We start from the raw sequence: 20,581 nt of genomic DNA, 5'->3' as shown, positions 1-20,581 counted from the left end.
CCACAATCACGAAGGACAGGACTCCATTGAGTGTGTAAATTCCCTTTGATACAGAGTCTGGCCTCAGGCCTCTAGATGATGATACCCTAACTTCTTCTTCAGGAGTGATTTAGAGTAGCCAAACTCAGACTGAAAATAGACACACACACAAGCCCCTGAGTGCTAATTTATACCTGAATGAGTCATGAGATACAATTCCCAAGCCTACTGAGGAAACTGTTCCTTCTCCCTCCTGGCAAGCTACACAAGAGGCTTAATTTTAATCAAAGCAATAAAAGAGGTCAAGTGCAGCCTACCATGGGGGAGGAATGTCTGGACACATTGTGCCTGATAGTTTCAGCTCCATACAAGAATAAGCCTGTCACAAGGCCTAGCAAGGTCTAGTTAGTGAGCCAGCCCATTCTTTTCCCTATGTAAGGCTGGAATATTCCTACTTCAGTTTTTGGGGTCTCTTTTCCCCCATCCAAACCGGTGGTTGTGCAGATGATTTTTTGTAAGGCAACAGAAGTCTTGTTCCTCCACTGTAAAAATCATTCATTATTTGAAGACATTCTTATTGAGGGCTTTACTATATGCCAGGCACTACTGAAAGTGTTGGGGATAAAGAAAGAAAAAGTCAAACATCCCTGGTATTTATTCTCTCAATATTTAGGGCAGTAGGCAGCTTGATTATACAAAGAAATCACCTCTCAACTCAAAGCTTTCCCTTTAAACTCTGTTTCCTGATGTGAAACTGAAACTATACAAATCCCATTTATATTTTGCCACCTGCTCCCTATTCACATCTACCAATAGCCCACACAATGGGGGCAGTCTAAGGAAGGTGGAAGAACTGGCTCTTTCCTGTCTAGCCCCTGCGGACAGTCTACCCCTCACTTCCTGTCTGTTCCTTGTGGACTTCCTGTCTGTCCCAGTGGGCTTCCTGTTAAGCCCCAGTGGACTTCCTATCTGCCTCCTCACTTTCTGTCTGTTCCCTGTGGGCCTCCTATCCGTCCCAGTGGGTTTCCTGTCTAACCCCTGTGGACTTTCTGTTGGCTCCCGCACTTTCTGCCTGTCCCCCATAGACTTTTGTCAGCTCCTGTGGACTTTCTGTCTGTTCCCTCAATTCCTCTTTGTCCCAGGGGTGGACTTCCTCTTTGTCACCACTGGGCTTCCTCTCTGTCTCTGGTAGGCTTCCTGCCTCCTGTTCCTGTCATTCTGACTTCACCTTTGCAGTGGCAGATCATTCTAGTTGCAGCTGCTGATTCTGGTTTGTAGCTTACTTAAAGAACAAGCTACAGTGTTTTCCCTGAGAGTCCTAGCACCAGCCAGCTCCTACTACTAAGGGATTTGAGGCCCAGCTCCAAATTTCTGAATTTTGAAAATCCTAAACTCTCCCTTAGTTTCTGCAGCCCCAGGGGCAGTATATGCTTCTTGTAGTTGTTGTCTAGGGTGCTTTGATATTCTCTGTTTAATTTTTCAGTTCTCAAGTGCCTACTTAATACATTGTATTAATTCTCTCTCTTCAAATAATTTGTGTGGTTTCTGTCTCCTGACTGGACTGTGATTGATACAGTTAATGATAAATGCCAAACAGAAAAATAAAATAGGAGTAGGAAGTGAGAAACAGGGATAGGAATGAAACAGGGACTGGATGAGTTTAGATGGGTGGGCCAAGGAAGTCCTTAACAGACTTCCTATCTGTTCCTTGTGCACTTCCTGTCTGTCCCAGTGGGCTTCCTCTATAGCACCAGTAGACTTCTTTCTTAAAAGGTAACATTTAAGGAGGAAATAAAGGTCACAAGCATGTTAAGCAGATACAATCAGACTGCTCTCATTAAACCTCAGGCAAAGCAAGATCCTGCCTTCGAGAGGTTGGTTTCATTTGGACTCTTTTACTCTCTTTGTACTGGACTTTTGCTTGAGCAAGCACTCTCTTTAAAAGCAGATTTCAGACATCCTGTCATTTAGACAGTCCCAGGCCTGTCTCATCCCCGAGAGTCTGGCCACAGGGTTCATCTTCTGTTACACCCGGGGAATCAAGTTTCAGGTCTGAGCATTACTAAGAAGTCATCTCTTAATTGCAACTCTCCTTTTAAACTCTGCTTTGTGAGGCTGAGGTTGGGACTCTACAAATCCCATTTCTGCTCTGCCACCTGATCCCTATTTCATGATGAAGAAGTAATATCATCAAGTGATTCTTGGTGAAAACATTGCTGGACAGAGAATCTGAAGACATACCATAGACGCGTCTGACTCCACATGACTTTGTAATATTGACCAACTGACTCCAGTCCGCTTGGATCTCAGTTTCATCACTTCAAAAATGAGAGAAGTGGAACAAAACCATAGATTTTATAGCTAAAATTCTCTAGTCATCTAATTTTTGTTTACAACTAACAGTAAATTAATAGAAAAATCTGTTATCACTTCAAAGATGAAAGATAACCTTATAAAATATTATTTGATCTAATGAAATATATTCATTTCTGTTAATTTCAAAATTGCACTATTATATTTGTTCTTACATAATTAGCAGAAAAGTAAGAAGAAATTATCTACATTTTCGATTAGTTCTTCACAACCACCTTAAATTTCCTAGTCACCACTGGCTTTGGCCATTCTTTATCCAAACACCTAGCATTTACTACATCTGTCTCACATGCCTCCCAAGACTGACATTTTTATCTGTTTATGCCATCAGCAGTCTTCTCAGATAGTGACACCTTTCTTTCAAAACTTATAGTATCTCTTCTGATCATTCCCCATGTGGGTTCTTCCTTTCTATTCCTATTTTATTACCCTGGCTCAAGAACATTTGTTAAAGTCAGTTGAAAATCTGGCAGCATTTCAGACAGTTGCCTAAGATTTATTGAGTGTTTTAGAAAAATCTCTCAGTGACTAGCACTTCCAGGGAATCCCTGGAGTTTGTGGGTAGAAATAAAACCCAGTACAATTCAAACCAGGGCCCTGAGTAAGTTTCAAATCAAGTGAGAATATAGACAGAACTGAGAATTACAAGATTTACAAGTTTTCCAACATTTTTGAAAACAATAATTGGACTTTAGGAAAAATGATACCTATCCTATGCATTAATGCCTTGACAAACATCATGTTTTATGCAAGAGGAATTAAATTTCATGCAGATTTTATGCCAATGGCAATCGACAGATTATATTAATTTTTTTCTAATCCAAGTACAGAGCTTTCAGAAAATCCTAAGAAAAATCTATTCCCATGATATGCAACAGAAAACATTTTTAAACAAACCTCACTTAAAAATATTGACTAATGGAGTTTCTAAAAATAGTTTTGTTTAAAACCCTAGTGATTGAACCATTTGTTAATAAAGTATACACTTCAAAAGAAAATTTATAGTGTTTGACATTAGTCATAGCAAGAAATCAGATGAAGTGGATTATAAAACTAATTTTACTTTTGTTAATACCCAAAAATGGAGGTTGAGAAGATAAAGAATTTCTGTTTGTAAATTGGAAATACAATCACTCATTACAAGAAAAAAATGAATTTAGGTTAATGTTTAACAAGAACTTTGGGATACAAAGATGAATAATAATGGACCCTTGAAGAGTTCATAGTCTGGTATTTAAAAAACTGTAAATAAATAATTATGGAATAAAGTACACATATGTACTTTAATATTTATACACTGCAAATTTAACATTACACACTGCAAATGTGGTCACTAAGCTCAAACAGCATTAGATGCTGAGGAAGATGGCGCTGAAGTGGAAACCAATGAGAAAGTCATTACCCCTTAGAGAAAGTTCAGATGATACAATGCAAATTCATGCGCATGAGCTCACAGGCCCCTGTAAGGCAGCAACAGCTTCATGATTAAGGGAAGTGAAATAGTACTGTGGCTTCAAGTGCTGGTTCTGGATTCCCATGTTTTGAAGAATTAGCTTTGGGATCATCTGTAACATGGGGATAATAAAGTGGTCTTGTATTATAATCTGTAAAATATGTTAATAATAGTGTCTATTGATGACATACTTCCAGAATGGCAATTTGAGGAGCATGGTGGGATTTCACCCCAGTGAAAGAACTACTTACTTGCTGAAAATTACACACACGCATGCACACATATGCATTAACCATTTAAAGTCCTTGGAAATTATCTTAAGGGCATAAAATATGCAGAAACAATTATTGAAAAACATTTCAACAAACCTTGAACAGAACAGTGAAATTTGGTAGCATTTGAGCCATGGTCTGCTCAAGTCTTTAGCTTGGCCCCAGCTCAACGCGACAGAAGTTCTTCTCCAGGCATATGTAGCCAAGAAGATAAAGAATCCCTATTTCCTTACCCCCAACAATGTCTATTCTGGGACTCCATTTGCACCACAGGGGAGGCAAGCCACTTGCATCTGAAATTCCTTCAGTTCCCTATTGCAGAAGCTCTACTCCAGGCAGGCATGGCCATGAGAACTTGATTCTCTTCTGCCAAGCAGCCCCTACACATAGAATGGGCACTGCTCTCCAGGCCTGTCAGGCCAACAGCAAGGAAACCCTGAACACCTCCACTGCATCTCTATTGCAGGTTAAAGTTTCAAGACAGGAAACAAAACCAGGGAAGACAAGGGGTTACCATCCCAACAGCTCTACTCATAGAGTATGGGTGTCACAGTGGGAGAAGCAAGCCACTCTACCACTCCCATTTGCAATTCAGTGTCTTGGAGGTTTTGCCCAGGGGAAGAGACAGGCTGCATGAACAAGGAGCTTGCCTCCAGGTTCTGAAATTATTTGGAACAGAATGTAGGAACTTCATGCCTAAGGGCATTTTCAAAAATAATAAAGATTTTGGTTGTGAGTAATTAACAAGAACCATTTATGACAGCATCCTTGCTGACCCTGGAAGACAATGTACTAAGTGAAATAAGCCAGAGACAGAAAGACAAATACTGTATGGTCTCACTTATATGTGGAATCGAAAAAAGAAGTTGAATACATAGAAGTAATGAGTAGAGTATTGATTAGAATACTCCTTCCCAGTGGCAGAAAGGAGGAAAAAATGGGGAGAAGTAGGTCAAAGAATACAAACTTACAGTTATATAGGATGAATAAGTCTAAAGACCTAACATACAGCATGAAGATTACACTTAATAATACTGTATTGTATACTGAAAATTTGATCAAAGAGTAGATTTTAGGTGCTGTTAACTAACACACACACACACACACACACACACACACAGGGAACTACGGAAAATAATGGATACATTTGCTTGGCTCTAGTAATGATCTCATTGTGTGTGGTGTGTGTATGTGTGTGTGTATAAACATCATGTTTTCACCTTAAATATATATAATAAAAATACATTAAAAATAAAAATGGGCCAGGCACAGTGGCTCACACCTGTGGTTCTAGCACTTTGGGAGGCTGAGGGGGGTGGATCACAAGGCCAGGAGTTCAAGACCAGCCTAGCCAACATGGTCAAACCCCATTTCTACTAAAGATACAAAAAATTAGCTGGGCATGGTGGCGCACACCTGTAATCCCAGCTACTCAGGAGGCTGAGGCAGGAGAATCACCTGAACCCAAGAGGCGGAGGTTTCAGTGAGCTGAGATCGTGCCATTGCACTCCAGCCTGGGCAACAGGGCGAGACTCCTTCTCAAAAAAACAAAATAAAATAAATAAAAATGAAAAAAGAAATAAAGGAAGCCATGATGGCAATGTCATACAGAGAATTTGAATGAAGATACATTTTTAAAATAAATAAAAAATTTTGAAATTGAAAAGTACAATATACAAAATGTAGAATTCATGATGGGGCTTAATAATATATTTGAACTGCCAGGATAAAATCAATGAATTTGAAGATAAACAAAGAATACAGAAAAAAAATGAATGAAGGAAAAATGAATGGAGCCTCAGGGAAATGTGGGGACATCATTAAACATATCAACATATGCATAATGGATACCAAAGTATACATGCTAACATATGTGTAATGCGATATGCATAATAAACCACAGTGAAATAAACAGTTGACTTTTCACCAGAAACAATGAAAGTCAGAAAGCAGTAGGATGACATATTGAAAGTGCTGAAAGCAGAACAACAAAAAACCATCAACCAATGCAGAACAATTCTACAGATGACTATGGACCAACTGAGTCCTCCCCATTTTCTTCCTTGCCATTGTCAAGAATGACTGCAAAATGTGCTGGAAATGCAACATCATGAGCTAGGAGGAAAGGGCAGAAACAACCTGGACTCTGTTGCAGTCCCTGCCTTGTAGTATGATGTGATGACTGAAATGTAGAACTTGTTGTGATGATTGAACTGCAGAACTTGTCCAGCGCATCATGTGCCCAGGTATAAAATCCAGGGTGGGCTGCTTTCCTGGGTGCCTCAGCCATGTTGCATGCACAGACAAGACTTCATCCACTCAGACAGCTGTATTGAGCCTCGTGTACCAGCCTGTGATTGTTCCTAGACTTTTGCTGTCCCTTGTTGCCCCACCTATCTCTAAGTAATAAACCCACTTCATGTAACTTGTGTGTGGGGGTTGCTGTCTCACCAAACTCAGACAAGTTGCTAACCTCTACACAGTGAACCCTCTTCCAAAGCCAATAATCTCTACCCAGTAAATCAGAACCACAATGGATACTCCTTCATACTCACTGGGATGGCTATTTAAAAATAGAGAACAATAACAAGGTTTGGCAAGAATGTGGAGAAATAGGAACCTTCAGACATTACTGGGGTAATATACAATGGTTCAACTAATATGAAAAACAGTTAGAAAATTCCTCAAAATGTTAAGTGTAGAGTTTCCATATGTCCCAGAAATTACACTCCTAGGTATTTACCCAAGAGAAATGAAAACACATATTCATACAAAATCCTGTACACAAATGTTCATAGCAGCATTATTCACAGTAGCCAAAAAAAGTAAAACAATAATGTCCGTCAACTGATAAATAAATAAATAAAATATGTGGTATACTTTAGCAACAAAAAAGGATAAAGTGCTGATATGTGCTGCAACATGGATGAATCTTGAACACATTACGCTAAGTGAAAGGAGTCAGTCACAAAGGTCACATAGTGTATGCTTCTATTTATAATCAACGGCCAGGTTAGGCAAACCTATACTGTCTAGGATGGGAACGGGGAGATTAGGGGAAGGAGAACTGACCATAAGAGGTTTATTTTTGAGGTGATGCAAATGTCTCCAATTAGACTCTAGTGATATTTGCACATTTCTGTGAATATACTAAAAACTACTGAATTATACAATTTAAAGGGTGAAACTCTATTAAACGAATAGAGCTAATTAACTCTTTAAGGACTGAGTTTGAGTTACATCTCAATAAAGCTGTTTTTAAAATAGTACCTATTTCTTCGACTTATCTTCAAGCTAAGTGAGATAACCATTGTAAAGCTATTAGCAAAGTATAACATTCAATAAGTCGTTATTGTTCTTTGTGCTATTGCCATGGTCATTATTGTCTCTTACTTATAACTAGCCCTCTAAGTCTATCTATTATTTAACCAAGTACTAGAAAGTACCTACTGAGTGACACACATTTATGTGCTTGTGGTTGGTGATGACAAACAGATCTGTAACAACAATTTGGTAGAGACATAAATATAACAGGGATCCTTTTTTTCCAAAAATTATCCTTATTTAACTAAATAAGAAATATTTTAAGTCAAGATACTTGGTGGCAATACCAGGGTAAACTCTAGAAATTATTTTAGGGTTTACAGATCTCATTGAATATATTATACTTGGGTTTAATATGCAAATAGTAAGGTCTTAACATTTATAGGTGGCGTTAACAGGATGTGAGCTTGGCAGATGCCAGCAGTCTTCTCCAGGACTGTTTGTTACTCCTTCATTTATGGGCATCACGTTCTAACTTTACTATGGACTTGGTTTCTGGATAGTTTCCGAAATCCTATCCTGACACTCTCCACCTACCAGCAAGGCACGCAGAGGCATCCTCCTCTGGGTTCTTCTGGCTCCCATGTCTGTCCCTGTTTCCTCCCCCTGTAGGGGACTTGCCTGTGTCCTGCTTCTGTCATTAGACAATAAACTTCCGAGGCCCAGGTCTGCTGGGCTGCAGCCTCACGCAATTCTCAAGGTCATTCTGTACTCAAATTGTCATTGTGAACATGAGATTTAGTGTACTATGTTTGTTTAGTTTTTCCTTTCTTCTTTGTGAATATTTATTTACTATAGATAGGATAACACCTCAATGATTCACTTTCATGCTATTCCTCAAACCAATCATTAGTGGACAACAGCAAAATCCTTCCAAATGTAGAGTCTGAGAATCAGGGTGAAAAATTATACATCAGTTTGGAAATTGCATTGTCTTACAACTGTAAGCCATTTTCTCTAATTAAATGACACAAGATATTATGTGAGAATTAAGCAATATATTTTTAAACCCAAAAGAAGTAATGTTCTTACCCTACAAATTAAATAGATAGAATGGAATATACAGCATTTCCTGCTAGAAGAGATCTTTCCAAAGTGATCGCCTCTGGGCTCTGCAAAGATACCTAAATAAGAACAGGGCTCTTTCCAATGCCTTTGATTTGTCCTGTCTTATGATGAAAATCCTCAACCTCACACTCTTAAGTCTGGTTGAGGTCACATTTGTAGTGACCATCTATGGACAAAATATCAGTAAAGCTGGACTACAAGTATTTGGAAGATTAATGGAGAAGACATATAAATTTCTCTTCCAGCAGCTACAGTCTCAGATACCACTGTTTATTACCCAGAGAAGCATTTTTTTCTGTTATTTATAATTTCTTTATCTTTCATTATAATTATACACTTACTTTACTGTTAACTTTTCCTGTTAACTCTGATCAAGCTCAAAAAGCGTCAGAAATCTCAAGCTATTGCAAAGCACCTTGATTGAGGGAACAGACTCCAGGGCACAGCTCAGGGAGATCCAGGGGCCTCAGGAAGCTTGCATCCCTGCTGGGTTAGCAAGAAGTACCTCACCAATTTCCACAACCAAATCCAAAATTACCCAAGGGTAAAGGGCACAGCACACCTCGTTGCCACACAGATGGCTTCCATTTCTGGCTTAAGCCCTTGTGAAAGAAAACCAAGGAAGATGTATCTTCATTTTGTGCATTTCATGAAAAGTTCTAGTCCGTTAAGGAAGACTTATTTTTCTTGGGAGTGTGTGAAAGAAATCAGCCCCATTGTCTTCATGCTTAACAAGAGCGCCAAATAACCACCACCCTATCCCTAGCAACTCAACCCAAAAGCTTCTTATGAGTGAAAGAGCAATGAGATCAACTCATATCAAATTTCCCTAAAAAGCAGAATGTTAACATTTAAAAAAATTTTTTTACAGGATTTAGCATTTACATATATTTAGTATTTTAAGGAATTGGTTATGAATTCAGCATCCAAAATTCACACACACAAAATCTTTATGAGATGTGGGGTCTGAATTCCCTCTCCTCAAAGAGGGAAGGAAATTTTAGCACACTGAAAGCTTTTTCTAGAAAAGCAATAAATGTCCCAGACCTGTTAGCCAAACCTTTAACATCCTCAAGACCTTGAACCTTGAACACATTTTCACTCTGCTGTCTAAGGCACACTTCGCTCCTCTGCACCTGAGTAATTCATTTGTTGCCAAGAATCTAAGAATCTCCTAAGATTTTTCTCCCTAATATATGAAAATATTTTAAGAAAAGTAAAAAGCAAGCCATTGAGATTTTGACGTGGGTAGGCCTGAGGGATGCAGGTAGATGCTTAGCTCAGCCAGATGCCCCCCTCTCTAGGGTCCCTGTAAATCGCAGCACCAGAAGCATCAAAGTGATGTGCCATTCCAAACCCGATATGCAGGACATGGGGAATGCACCCTGGATTCATCAGTCCAGGAGGACCAGCAACACCCGGCCATGGATGAATGCCCTAATGTGTAAGCAGATTATCATCATCAGAATGATAGATGTACAGTATTCAAAGTCTTTCAAATATCTGTTCAAATAATCCTCATGGCCAATCTCTTGAATACTGTTGTTCTATTCCAAATGAAGACATTTCTCCAGTTTCTGTCAGTTAGAAGCTGTAAGTTGGAGTAAAAACCTCCCCTAAGAAGCTAAAGAATTCAGATTTGGCCAGAGGTTCTTATACACGATTTTCAAGCTGAAGTGCTCTTCCACAATAATTCTAGAACAGCAGCAGCAGGGTGGGTGTGGGCACTGTTTCCAAATAGGCCAGAGGAGGCACACAATGTTTTTTGGAAAGTTTTACTCGGCAATATTCCTCCTGCTTAATCTGCGCTGCAGTACAAGAAGAACCTCTACGTGAACTCGAGGGAAAGTCCTGGTTACACTCTCCTTTCCACCATCACTAACCCCGCCTCCCTACCTGGGACTTGCGCTGTACTCACCAAGCCTTGGCAGGTTGAAAGGGCCACTGAGGAGTTTCTGTGGGATCGCAAAGAGCCTTGATAGAAACAGAAGTCTTCTGGCGGTAAAGTCTGCACAGACTTAGTGCCTGTCTTTCCCAACGTCTGCACAATAAAGCCGGGAGCCACCAGTCTGCTGGAAGTCCTCAAATCCATGTGGAAGTCATGCCTGGAGCCTTTCAGCCGAAGGTGAAGAGACTCAACCCCTGACATGGTCACTGCTCTTCGCCGCCGCTGATGGTGCATGATTTCGTGGGACACGTAATCGCCCCTGTGGTCAACCTCGTAGGCAGAGACCAGGTCATATTCTGAAATCAAAAGAGTGAGGAGAGGCTGAGTCATTTCAGAATTCTGAGAAGAATCAGGAAGTCTTAAGATATAATATTATTTTACCACATGATCTTTCCACCCAGTCAAAAATGACGAAGAAAAATGCAACACCTACCTATACTGAATTCAAAGTGTGAAATACGGAACATCACAGTTTCAATAAAAAAATGGTAACTAAAGGCCCCATAATGTGCTATTCCCAAGCCAGGAAATCCTACGACACTTAAAACGGAAAATATATTATTGATCAAATAAAACCAAAACCAAACTTTTAGGATTGCATTTCATAAACTGTACTAGTAACTATCAAATATAATCATTTTATAGTTTTCAAACATTCCTTCAGTCACGTTATTTCTGTTTCTCACTGAGCTGATAAGAAATTTTACCTTGAAAACACCCAGAATTTTTCAAAAAGCAGTTAAAAATAAAAATATGATAGGCACACTTTTCTGCTAATTTTCTATAATGTTTATTCATGATATCATGGAACATAGAAGAGAAAAGGCAGGACGCACACACGGTCCAGGTCTGCCAAATGTTGACATTTGGAAATGGTCACATGTGCATTTGTTCCTGATAAAAACTGTTGGTGACCCTCCCATTGGCCTGGGTTCTTGGGACTTGATCAGGTTTCACATGAAGCCCTTCTGAAGACATGCACCACTTCCATCTTCCCACTGAAAGGTAGCGTATGCTGGTCTCAATCATATTCAAGGAAATTATTTATTTTAAAAAAGTAAAGAAAACCCCAAGGAACTATCAAATTTCAGGAGACCCACGTAGGTCTGCAGGGCTGTAGTCAGAGGCGATCTTTCCAGGAATGCATTCGGTGTTCACTGGGTCACCACCTTCTCAGCAGAAAACAGAGGGACACCCTGAAGCTCCATCAGCATCCTGGGCAGTAGTCCTGGGCTGCTTTTCTGTAAATATCGTAGTTGTCTTCTCCAAGGAGGTTTCTCTCCTTCTCGAAAATGGTCATTGAGTTTTCATGGTTACAAGTAGGATTTGTTCTCTCATTACCACCATAACAATATCATCTCAGCTCTCCACAGTTCAGGGGGAGGTTGTTTCTGTCCTGGACAGGCCAGAACTTGGATGGGAGGAGAAGGAGTAGTGCCTGCCCCAGCCAGATGTTGCTGCGTGCCACCTGCTCAACTTAGACCTGGGCTTTTAGGTTATGTGAAGGTAACTTTATTAAAGTACTTTTTTGTTAATGATTTGTTAGCTTGTTTTACACCTATTAAATACTTACGCATTGGCATGTGTGCCTCCAACTGTAGGCGAGCACTGGGCCTCCACATGTTAGGAGAGGGCCTGCGCCCTGTCCTGCATTTTTCTAATCACGAGAAAATAACAGCTCAGCATGATGCCAACCCTTTCTCCAAACTTATGCTGAGATGTCTTTGAAAAGGGTCAGAGTCAGACACCAGAGCAGATCTCTCTCTAGCGCAATGATGAGGAGGTCAGTCCTCAAAGACTCAAAAGTGCAGCTTCCTCTTACTATTTAAAACCCTGGTTCTAATGTTCCGTTTTTTCCCTTTATCACCAACATGTGCTGTTAGGAGACTCTTCCGTCAGGTGCTTCATAATCAGGGCCCTTCTATGCTTTGGCCTGAGTTGGACAGGTTTTTTGGAATAATAGGATAATATAAAATAGCATCCTGCACGAGGGGCATTTGGTTAGAAGTGAACAGTACTTGGTTAATCATATTTTTCTGGAAAAAGAAAGTTTTCCTTACAACTAAAACTCTTTGAATGCAGATGCTTGTCCACCTAATTCTGTCCCATCCTGACAGGAAATTGGGTGGTTACAGAGAAAGAGAGAGAGGTAGCAGCTAGTGGGAAGTCTGAAAGGCAGGGGTTTGGGCTTGAGAGAAGTGAAGGAGGCCAGGATGGATGGCAAGTCTGCACACAGCTATGGACAGGTACTCTGAGGGTAGCTGGCTGAGGGGCACAGCATGTTCTGGCAGACAACTTGACAACTAACCACTGAGATTTATAGGTAAGTCAGTAACTTGTGGTCTCATAGGTAAAATACACTGGAATTATTTAAAATTTAATTGGGAAAATGAGAAAGTCAAAAAAGCTGGTGAAATTGTATCCAATGATAGAAAAGGGAGAGCACAGCAGGAAGCAGCATGTCTGGCACAGGTATGTAGACTGCAGTCTGGATTTGAGCCACTCACAAACACAAAAGTGAAACGTGCACACCTGTTTGCTTTGCATTTCCCCAAGCCACTCTCCCTGCAGTGAGACTTCTGCCTCTCTCATGCCTGGGTCTCTGGACAGAGGGGAAAGGCCAGGGTGATGCAGTGATGTTAACAGCTGTCATCCTGCCCTCCGAGCCACTCAGGGGCATGCTCCTCACCTCCCACCAGCTCCTACCACTGTAGCTGAAGCAGGGGAAGGATGACAGAAAGCAGGATGGCTTGTTCCAGATAGTGGCAGGTCAGCACATTTTATTGTGTATAAAAAGGTGATTACTCCTTAAAAAATCAAATTATTCTCAGATGAAATAAGCCATATTCTTACGACCTTTATTTTGGAGAGAGATAATACTTGTCCTTTATTGGGGGCTCATATAATATTTATCATGCAAAATAAGTACTGATAAGCCACTTTTACATAAACACAATGCTGTGCTAATAAACATTCAACAACCCACTGTCTGGAGAAGAATGACCTGGATTTTGGCATTTGCCAGTTTCCCTGGTGTAAATCCTCCCCCCCGTGGCTGATTTCAATGACTGCTGTGCCATCACTGAATATGCAGTGTGCAGAGATATGCAGCAGCCCCCACTGCGTAGCATTTCTGCCATACAGATGCAAAAGAGGCCAGTGGTCTCAAGAGCCTAGATTATTATCAAATATAGTGAAATAATTATGAAATGATGAGCTTTGAGCATTGCAATGTTTGTAATATAATTAATTTCACTGTAAATTTATGTATTTTAATCATTTTCACAGGGATTGGTGTCTTTATTAATACAGTATTTTTTCCATAAATGGGAAAGACATTTGAAAGACTTCAAACACAATAATCTTGCAAGAAGAAAAGTTTGTCCTATCTAAAAACTCATATATACAAGTGGTAGGTTCATAACCTCAATGTTGAGGCAAACTGAACTCCAAGAAGTCCTGCAAGGCTCCTGTGAGCTCAATTCCAAAAGGCTGTGGGAGACAGCGAGAGCTCCACACCTCGCCCACCCGACAGGAGCATCTCCCATAGGCTCCACCCTTCCCACTCTTTCCACAGTTGGCTGCTTATACGGCACCTGACTGCAACTTGCTCCAGACTCAAAGACTGAGCCTGTAACTGTCCAAGGGCAAAGGAATGTTCACGAGCACCCTAAGAGGATAGCAGGGAAGGAGAATCCGGAAAACAGAGAGAAGGGTGGGGCAGGTGGCAGGAGATGTATTGCCTTCTAAATAGAAATCAGTCTCATTAACAAAAAATCAGTCCACCACCAGCCACCTCTTTCAAACACTGCTGATGTCAGGAAAGAAAAACGACACTACCTTCCTAAAGTCTGCTTTGGCAATGAGTTGCAAAAGCCTTCGACCTAGGAAATCACCCTGAGGAAATAATCCCAGATGAATTTTAAAAGGTTTACGTAAATATTTTCATGGAAGCATTATTTGTAATGCTTATTTACAATATTTTAAACAAGAATAAACAACAGATAATTGGTAACTACATTACAGTAAAGTCATAGAAAGGAATACCTTAAAACTCGTAAAAAAATATACTCTAAAAGAATGAAATCTAAAAGATGATTTCCCCACATGAGGCAAAGTTCATAATATAATGAGCTTTCAAAGTACGTTGTAAGCTCTGAAGCCAAAGTGACCCTTTAAAAGAAAAAAACAATGTAGCCTGTAAGGAACACAGGGTGATAAGTAATTCTTGTAGATTATCTGGACAAAATGCAGAAGGTAAATAATAAAGGTAGAGGGAGAGAAACTAGCACAATTCTATTTTATATTCTCTGCACTGTTATTATGTTCACTAGTGAGCATGTGACCACTGATTTTTTTTATTATACTTTAAGTTCTGGGATACATGTGCAGAACGTGCAGGTTTGTTACATAGGTATACACGTACCATGGTGGTTTGTGCACCCATCAACCCATCATCTACATTAGGTATTTCTCCTAATGCTATCCCTCCCCTTGCCCCTCATCCCCCAACAGGCCCCAGTGGGTGATGTTCCTTTCCCTGTGACCATATGTTCTCAGTGTTCAACTCCCACTTAGTGAGAACATGTGGTGTTTGGTTTTTTGTTCCTGTGCTGGTTTGCTAAGAATGATGGTTTCAAGCTTCATCCATGTCCCTGCAAAGGACATGAACTCATTCGTTTTTCATGGCTGCATGGAATTCCATGGTGTATATGTGCCACATTTTCTTTGTTCAGTCTATCATTGATGGGTATTTGGGTTGGTTCCAAGTCTTTGCTATTGTGAACAGTGCTGCAATAAACATACGTGTGAATGTGTCTTTACAGTAGAATGATTTATAATTCTCCGGGTATATACTCAGGAATGGGATTGCTGGGTCAAATGGTAATTCTCATTCTAGTTCCTTGAGGAATCACCACACTGTCTTCCACAATGGTTGAATTAATTTACACTCCCACCAACTGTGTAAAATTGTTCCTATTTCTCCACATCCTCTCTAGCATCTGTTGTTTCCTGACTTTTTAAAGATGGCCATTGTAAATGGTGTGAGATGGTATCTCATTGTTATTTTGATTTGCATTTCTCTAATGACCTGTGATGATGAGCTTTTTTTCTTATGTTTGTTGGCTGCATAAATGTCTTCTTTGAAAATTATCTGTTTATATATTTCACCCATTTTTTGATGGGGTTGTTTGTGTTTTTCTTCTAAATTTGTTTAAGTTTCTTGTAGATTCTGGATATTAGCCCATTGTCAGATGGATAGATTACAAACATTTTCTCTCATTCTGTAGGTTGCTTGTTCAATCTGATGACAGTTTCTTTTGCTGTGCAGAAGCTCTTTCGTTTAATTAGATCTTATTTGTCAGTTGTGACTTTTGTTGCAATTGCTTTTGGTTTTAGGTCCCACATTTAAATCTTTAATCCATCTTGAGTTAGTTTCTGTATAAGGTGTAAGGAAGGGTCCAGTTTCGGTTTTCTTCATATGGCTAGCCAGTTTCGCAGCACCATTTATTAAATAGGGAAAGCTTTCCCCATTGCCTGTTTTTGTAAGATGTGTCAAAGATCAGGTGGTTGTAGATGCGTGGTGTTATTTCTGAGGTCTCTGTTCTGTTCTATTGATCTATATATCTGTTTTGGTAACAGTACCATGCTGTTTTGATTACTGTAGCCTTGTAGCATAGTTTGAAGTCAGGTAGTGTGACACATCCAGCTTTGTTCTCTTTGCTATTTTGTAATTATTTCAGCCACCAAGAACAATTTGCAATAATAGTTTGAGTCACGTGCCTCTTTAAACAAAATGTATGGCTACAATTAGTTATTTCAGAACCAACTTGTCTAATGGATACCTAGACAGGTGGCAGTCAGCTGACGCCAGCAGTCACCAAGGATCTTCTAGCTCTTCTGCTCCAGGTCAGCAGGAAACAGGCAACACTGTTGAGCAGGATCTTTTCTCTGGTGGCATAGAAGCTTGTTGTGGATGTCCAGACTCACACGTTAGCCTTTCATAATTAAGGAGCTAACGTGCATAGAAGGTAGGGGAGGAGGGTGTGCTGTGTCCACTGGGCTAGAACTTCACTAAGAAAGGTTCGACTCTTTCCCTTCAGGTTCTCACCAAGCCAGGTAAGTCGTTGTCATGGAGATGTGACAATAACCGAGGTGCCAGGTGTTCAGAGCAGCCCACTGACACACCACTCCCAGGAGGATGCTGAAGCGGATTGAATCACTTCAAGGGAAAAGCACAATTAGGCAGGAAGCCCTGGTTTTCTTCTTCTTTCTTCTGTGTCTATAATGTGCTTTATCTTAAATAAAACTTCATAAATGCCATAAACTAAAGTATTGTTGCAATCTCCTAAGTCTCTCCGGAATTTTCATGATTTTAGGGAACTAGAATTTTTTTTTTTTTTTTTACAAAAATCTTACTTAAAAAGGTGAATTAGAATTAACTTTTAAAATTGTAAGAATTAACTTTAGTATTGTAAGCAAAACGCTAAAAGGGACAAGGACAACCAAAAGAAGATAGTCTGTAAATGGACAGATAATTAACTTTCTCTTGTAAATTCACCATGACAATTTCTTTTTAACATTTTATATCATTTGCACCTAGCGCCCCCTGGTGGTTCTCTAAAAGATCTTATGGTGAGCGTCAATCTCATATTGGTCACCTTATGTACTCTTTGTATAATCACTCGGGAGGGAAGAATTTGAAAAGTTAATGCATATACTAAACTCTTGCCTTTATGTTATTTTATCAAATTGAAGTAACTATACTGAGAAATTCTGAATTATTAACTCTAATTTTCTAGATCCGGGAATACATTGAGAGAATCAAACCTAGTTCTTCCTATAAAAGTCAATTAATATTAATATTTGACATGGCAATTTATTGTTGGTAACAATGCAAAATAATATTTATTAACTGTCATTAGATGGGTTCAGGTTAAAAAAACCACCTAGCAACCAGTGTGACACACCTGCTTTCTCATTTACCTGATGCAGTATGAAGACATGGAGATCCCTTCCCATAAGACAGCACATTTGCAAATGTCACTTGTAAGTGGCAGAAGTAAAAGCATGCATTGAAAAAGAATAAGACTTGTCCCCATGTCACACTGTGGCCCAGGACATGAACGTTGCTGATGGTGTCACAATAAGCCGATAAGCCATTTCGGGCACTATTATGTTTGAAGTACTGCCTGATTGTTGGAGCATTAACTTTAGTACTGAGATGCTAAGCACTTCTTTTACCTCCTTCACTGAGAATAAGCAACGATAGAGAAATACTTTAATTTATAAAGGAGGAGAAGGAGGGGTTGGGGAGAGGAAGGAGGATCCGAGGATGTAGGAGGGTATGGAAAAGGGAGTAATTTGCTCTTTATGATGGCTTTGATGCATACAGACAGCTTTAGATTCTTCCTAAACTCTTTAGAATACAATAAAATGAACTTCCTCACCTTTTCCTTAACGTTATACCAATAACTCAGGCAAACCGTTTTGCCAGGGAATGAAATATAAATATTGGTGGAAGTCCACTCATCGGTGCTCGCTCATACAGTTAAACAAAAAGTGCACAACAGCATCTTAAAAGTAGGGGTCCACAGAGGCATGAACATTCACAGCACCTAATAAACCAGCAGCACGGGGATTACGAGCTGCTAAATGGCAAGGATTAGAAGCCCCCACCTCACTGACTTACCGCCCTTTTCCATCCAGCCTGGCCGCTCCGCGGGTGGAGGAGGACGCGGGACGCTCTGGCTCCCAGGCGCTGCCGCTGCGGGTCCCATGGCGCACGCACGTGCCTGCGGAAAATAGCGGCGACACCGCGGTGAGACGGCGGGGGCCGCGGGAGAGGAGCCGCGGCGGACTCGCCTCCAGCTGTCGGGACCCGCGGTTTCCGCCCGCCGCCGGGAGCGACCGGGACTCACCTGTTCGGCCACCTGCGCCAGCAGCAGCCACAGCGCCGCGCAGCCCCGCCATCCGCGCGCGCGGGGCTTCATCCAGGAGCGCTCCGAGGGGCTAGGGGCCACCGGAGGGTCCCCGGCCGGCAGCGTGCGAGCGGGCAGGGAGGACCCGACCCAGGCAGAGCGCGGGAGGATTCCCCACAGCGACTCCGCCGCCGCGCCGGGGTTATTACTGGGACTCCGCGCGGCGCGGGGGGCGGAGTGGCAGCCGCGGCGGCGGGGGCGGCGGGAGCCGTGGGAGAGCGGGGGGCGGGCAGGGGAGAGAGGAAGGGAGGAGGCGAGGGCAGAGGGGGTCAGAGGACCGAGGAGCGGAGAGGGCAGGGACAAAGAGCGGAGGGGAGGAGGCGAGGGCAGCGGGGCGCAGAGGCGGAGGCGAGAGGGGAGCAGAGGGAAGGCGGGAGACTGCGGCCAGTGCCAGGGAAGAAGGACGAGGGAGGATGGAGCTGCTCACGGCCCGCAGTCCGTGCCTCGCTGCCTGCGTGGGGACCACGCGGTTGGAGAGGCTGCTGGGCACCGGCGCCGGCGATGCTCAGCATGGACCTCCGGCCAGTGTGCTCTCCTGCCCTGCCGTGGGGCTGGTGACTCGGCGGGACTCCAGCTGCTGCAGTCGCTCCGCGGGCTCCCACCCCGGGAGCCTCACCGGCGCTGCCAGAGGCCGGGCCACCTGTAGCCCGCGGAGTGCGGCCGGGCCGCGCCTCTGTGCCCGGGCACAGCTGTGGGGACACTGGGTGCGGAAAACCGGGCGCCCGGACATGGGAGCGCCGCGGACCTGCTTCTAAAGGCGTGTGCTTCGCTCTGGAGTTTGAGGCGTGATCGGAGACCTGGAGGCCGAGGAGGAAGCTCTTCCCGCACCCCATCTGCCCCGGGATGTGGAGGCGCTCCTGGCCCCGGGGTCATGGCCGCCGTCGACTGGCCGGGCTGCGGGTGCCGGTGACCGGCTGCTGGGTGCAATCCCTAGGGGGGTCTCAGGGCTGTGGATGGGCCTGGGTCTCGGCCGCCACAGGAGTGGATCGGGCTACTGTGTGCACAGGGTGGCCAAGGAGGCAGCAGGTGTGCGGTCATCGGACTGGCCAGGGTTCTGCGCAGCTGGATGGGGTGTGTGAGCGCGCGGGTGTACATGTGCCTGGGTGTGCGCGGGTGTACATCCGCACCTGACTGAGTGTGTGCGAGTACATGGTGTGAGCCCATAGGACTGCGCGCGTGGGAGTGCATGTTTGCACATGTGTGTGCTTGTGGCCCTCCCTGTCCCTGGCTGCTCTCCCACCACTCACGTTCTGTAGGTCCTGGGCCTTCAGCTGCCCTTTGGTTCCAGTGTCCTTCATAGACAGCTTAGCTTGACATTGCCTCTTTTGCACACTTTGGAGAGGGGGATGAATGGGGGAAATGGTGTCTTGGGCTCTGTCTTTGCCCAGCCTGTCACGAACCTCTGGGTACCCAAGGGGAGCTCTCAGCAGGCGCCCTGCTAGGGCTGTCCTGAAGCCCCAGACCGCCTGGCTGTGTATGGGCATCCCCATTCCATAGCAACACACACTCCCTCTCTTATTCATTTATTTGAAACCATTCTTCAAAGTACAAATATTTTTACATAAAGGCTGGCATTGGGATGGACCTTAAAACACCCGCCACCCTTCCCCTCTGCCAGTGCCTAACAAATGTCGGCCTCAGCTCACACCTCAGGGAGCTTACACTTACCTGGAAGGGGGGTTGGGCAGTGCATGGAAGTCTCCAAAATCTCCTACCGGCAGAATTTCCCTTGTCCTGAGTACACTGCATGCTTGATAAATGGGGATCTCTACGTACTTCTAATTGTGTCCAGTGTAACAGGAAAGGGAGTGAGATTTTTTCGAGTCTATCACATGGAGATAACCAGGGGCCCTCTTCTATAAGTTCAAACAGATGGAAAAAAAGAAGAATGGCTGTGTAAAAGGATTCACTCTTAGGGAGTGCTTAGAAAGCATAAGACCAGAACAGTGCTTAATGAGTCTCTTTTCATTGTGAAGAAAGAAACAACATTCTTTAAAATGACTAGTGTTTCCCAGTTCCTCTAGCTGTGCATGGAATTCAGCATTCATCCTGCAGTATGAATGTCTCCAGGTAACACAGAGGGGTGGCCGAGTCCAGGCTATAGAGGCCAGATTGGGAGCTGAGACGAGCAACACACGAATGGACCGAGTTTAAGACTGGCCATCGAACATGGTGGCAGTAA

At 42.6% G+C, this 20,581-nt stretch overlaps 1 protein-coding gene across 1 annotated transcript in view; it reads right to left on the bottom strand.

Annotated features, from left to right (window-relative positions):
- ADAMTS16 (ADAM metallopeptidase with thrombospondin type 1 motif 16) overlaps nt 1-18,543 on the bottom strand; it is a 193,636-nt gene extending 175,093 nt beyond the window's left edge. Inside the window, exons 1-3 of the mRNA XM_030927454.1 lie at nt 18,340-18,543; nt 18,111-18,213; nt 10,388-10,713 (exon numbers count right to left, since the gene is read on the bottom strand). Coding sequence (XP_030783314.1) covers nt 10,388-10,713; nt 18,111-18,213; nt 18,340-18,411 — 501 coding nt within the window. The 5' untranslated portion in view covers nt 18,412-18,543. The remainder of the gene's footprint in view (nt 1-10,387; nt 10,714-18,110; nt 18,214-18,339) is intronic.
- Nucleotides 18,544-20,581: the final 2,038 nt, after the last annotated feature.

The sequence above is a fragment of the Rhinopithecus roxellana genome, chromosome 3 (assembly GCF_007565055.1).
Source record: "Rhinopithecus roxellana isolate Shanxi Qingling chromosome 3, ASM756505v1, whole genome shotgun sequence".
In the NCBI taxonomy this organism is placed as follows: Eukaryota; Metazoa; Chordata; class Mammalia; order Primates; family Cercopithecidae; genus Rhinopithecus; species Rhinopithecus roxellana.
This window is presented reverse-complemented; position numbering and strand designations above follow the sequence as displayed.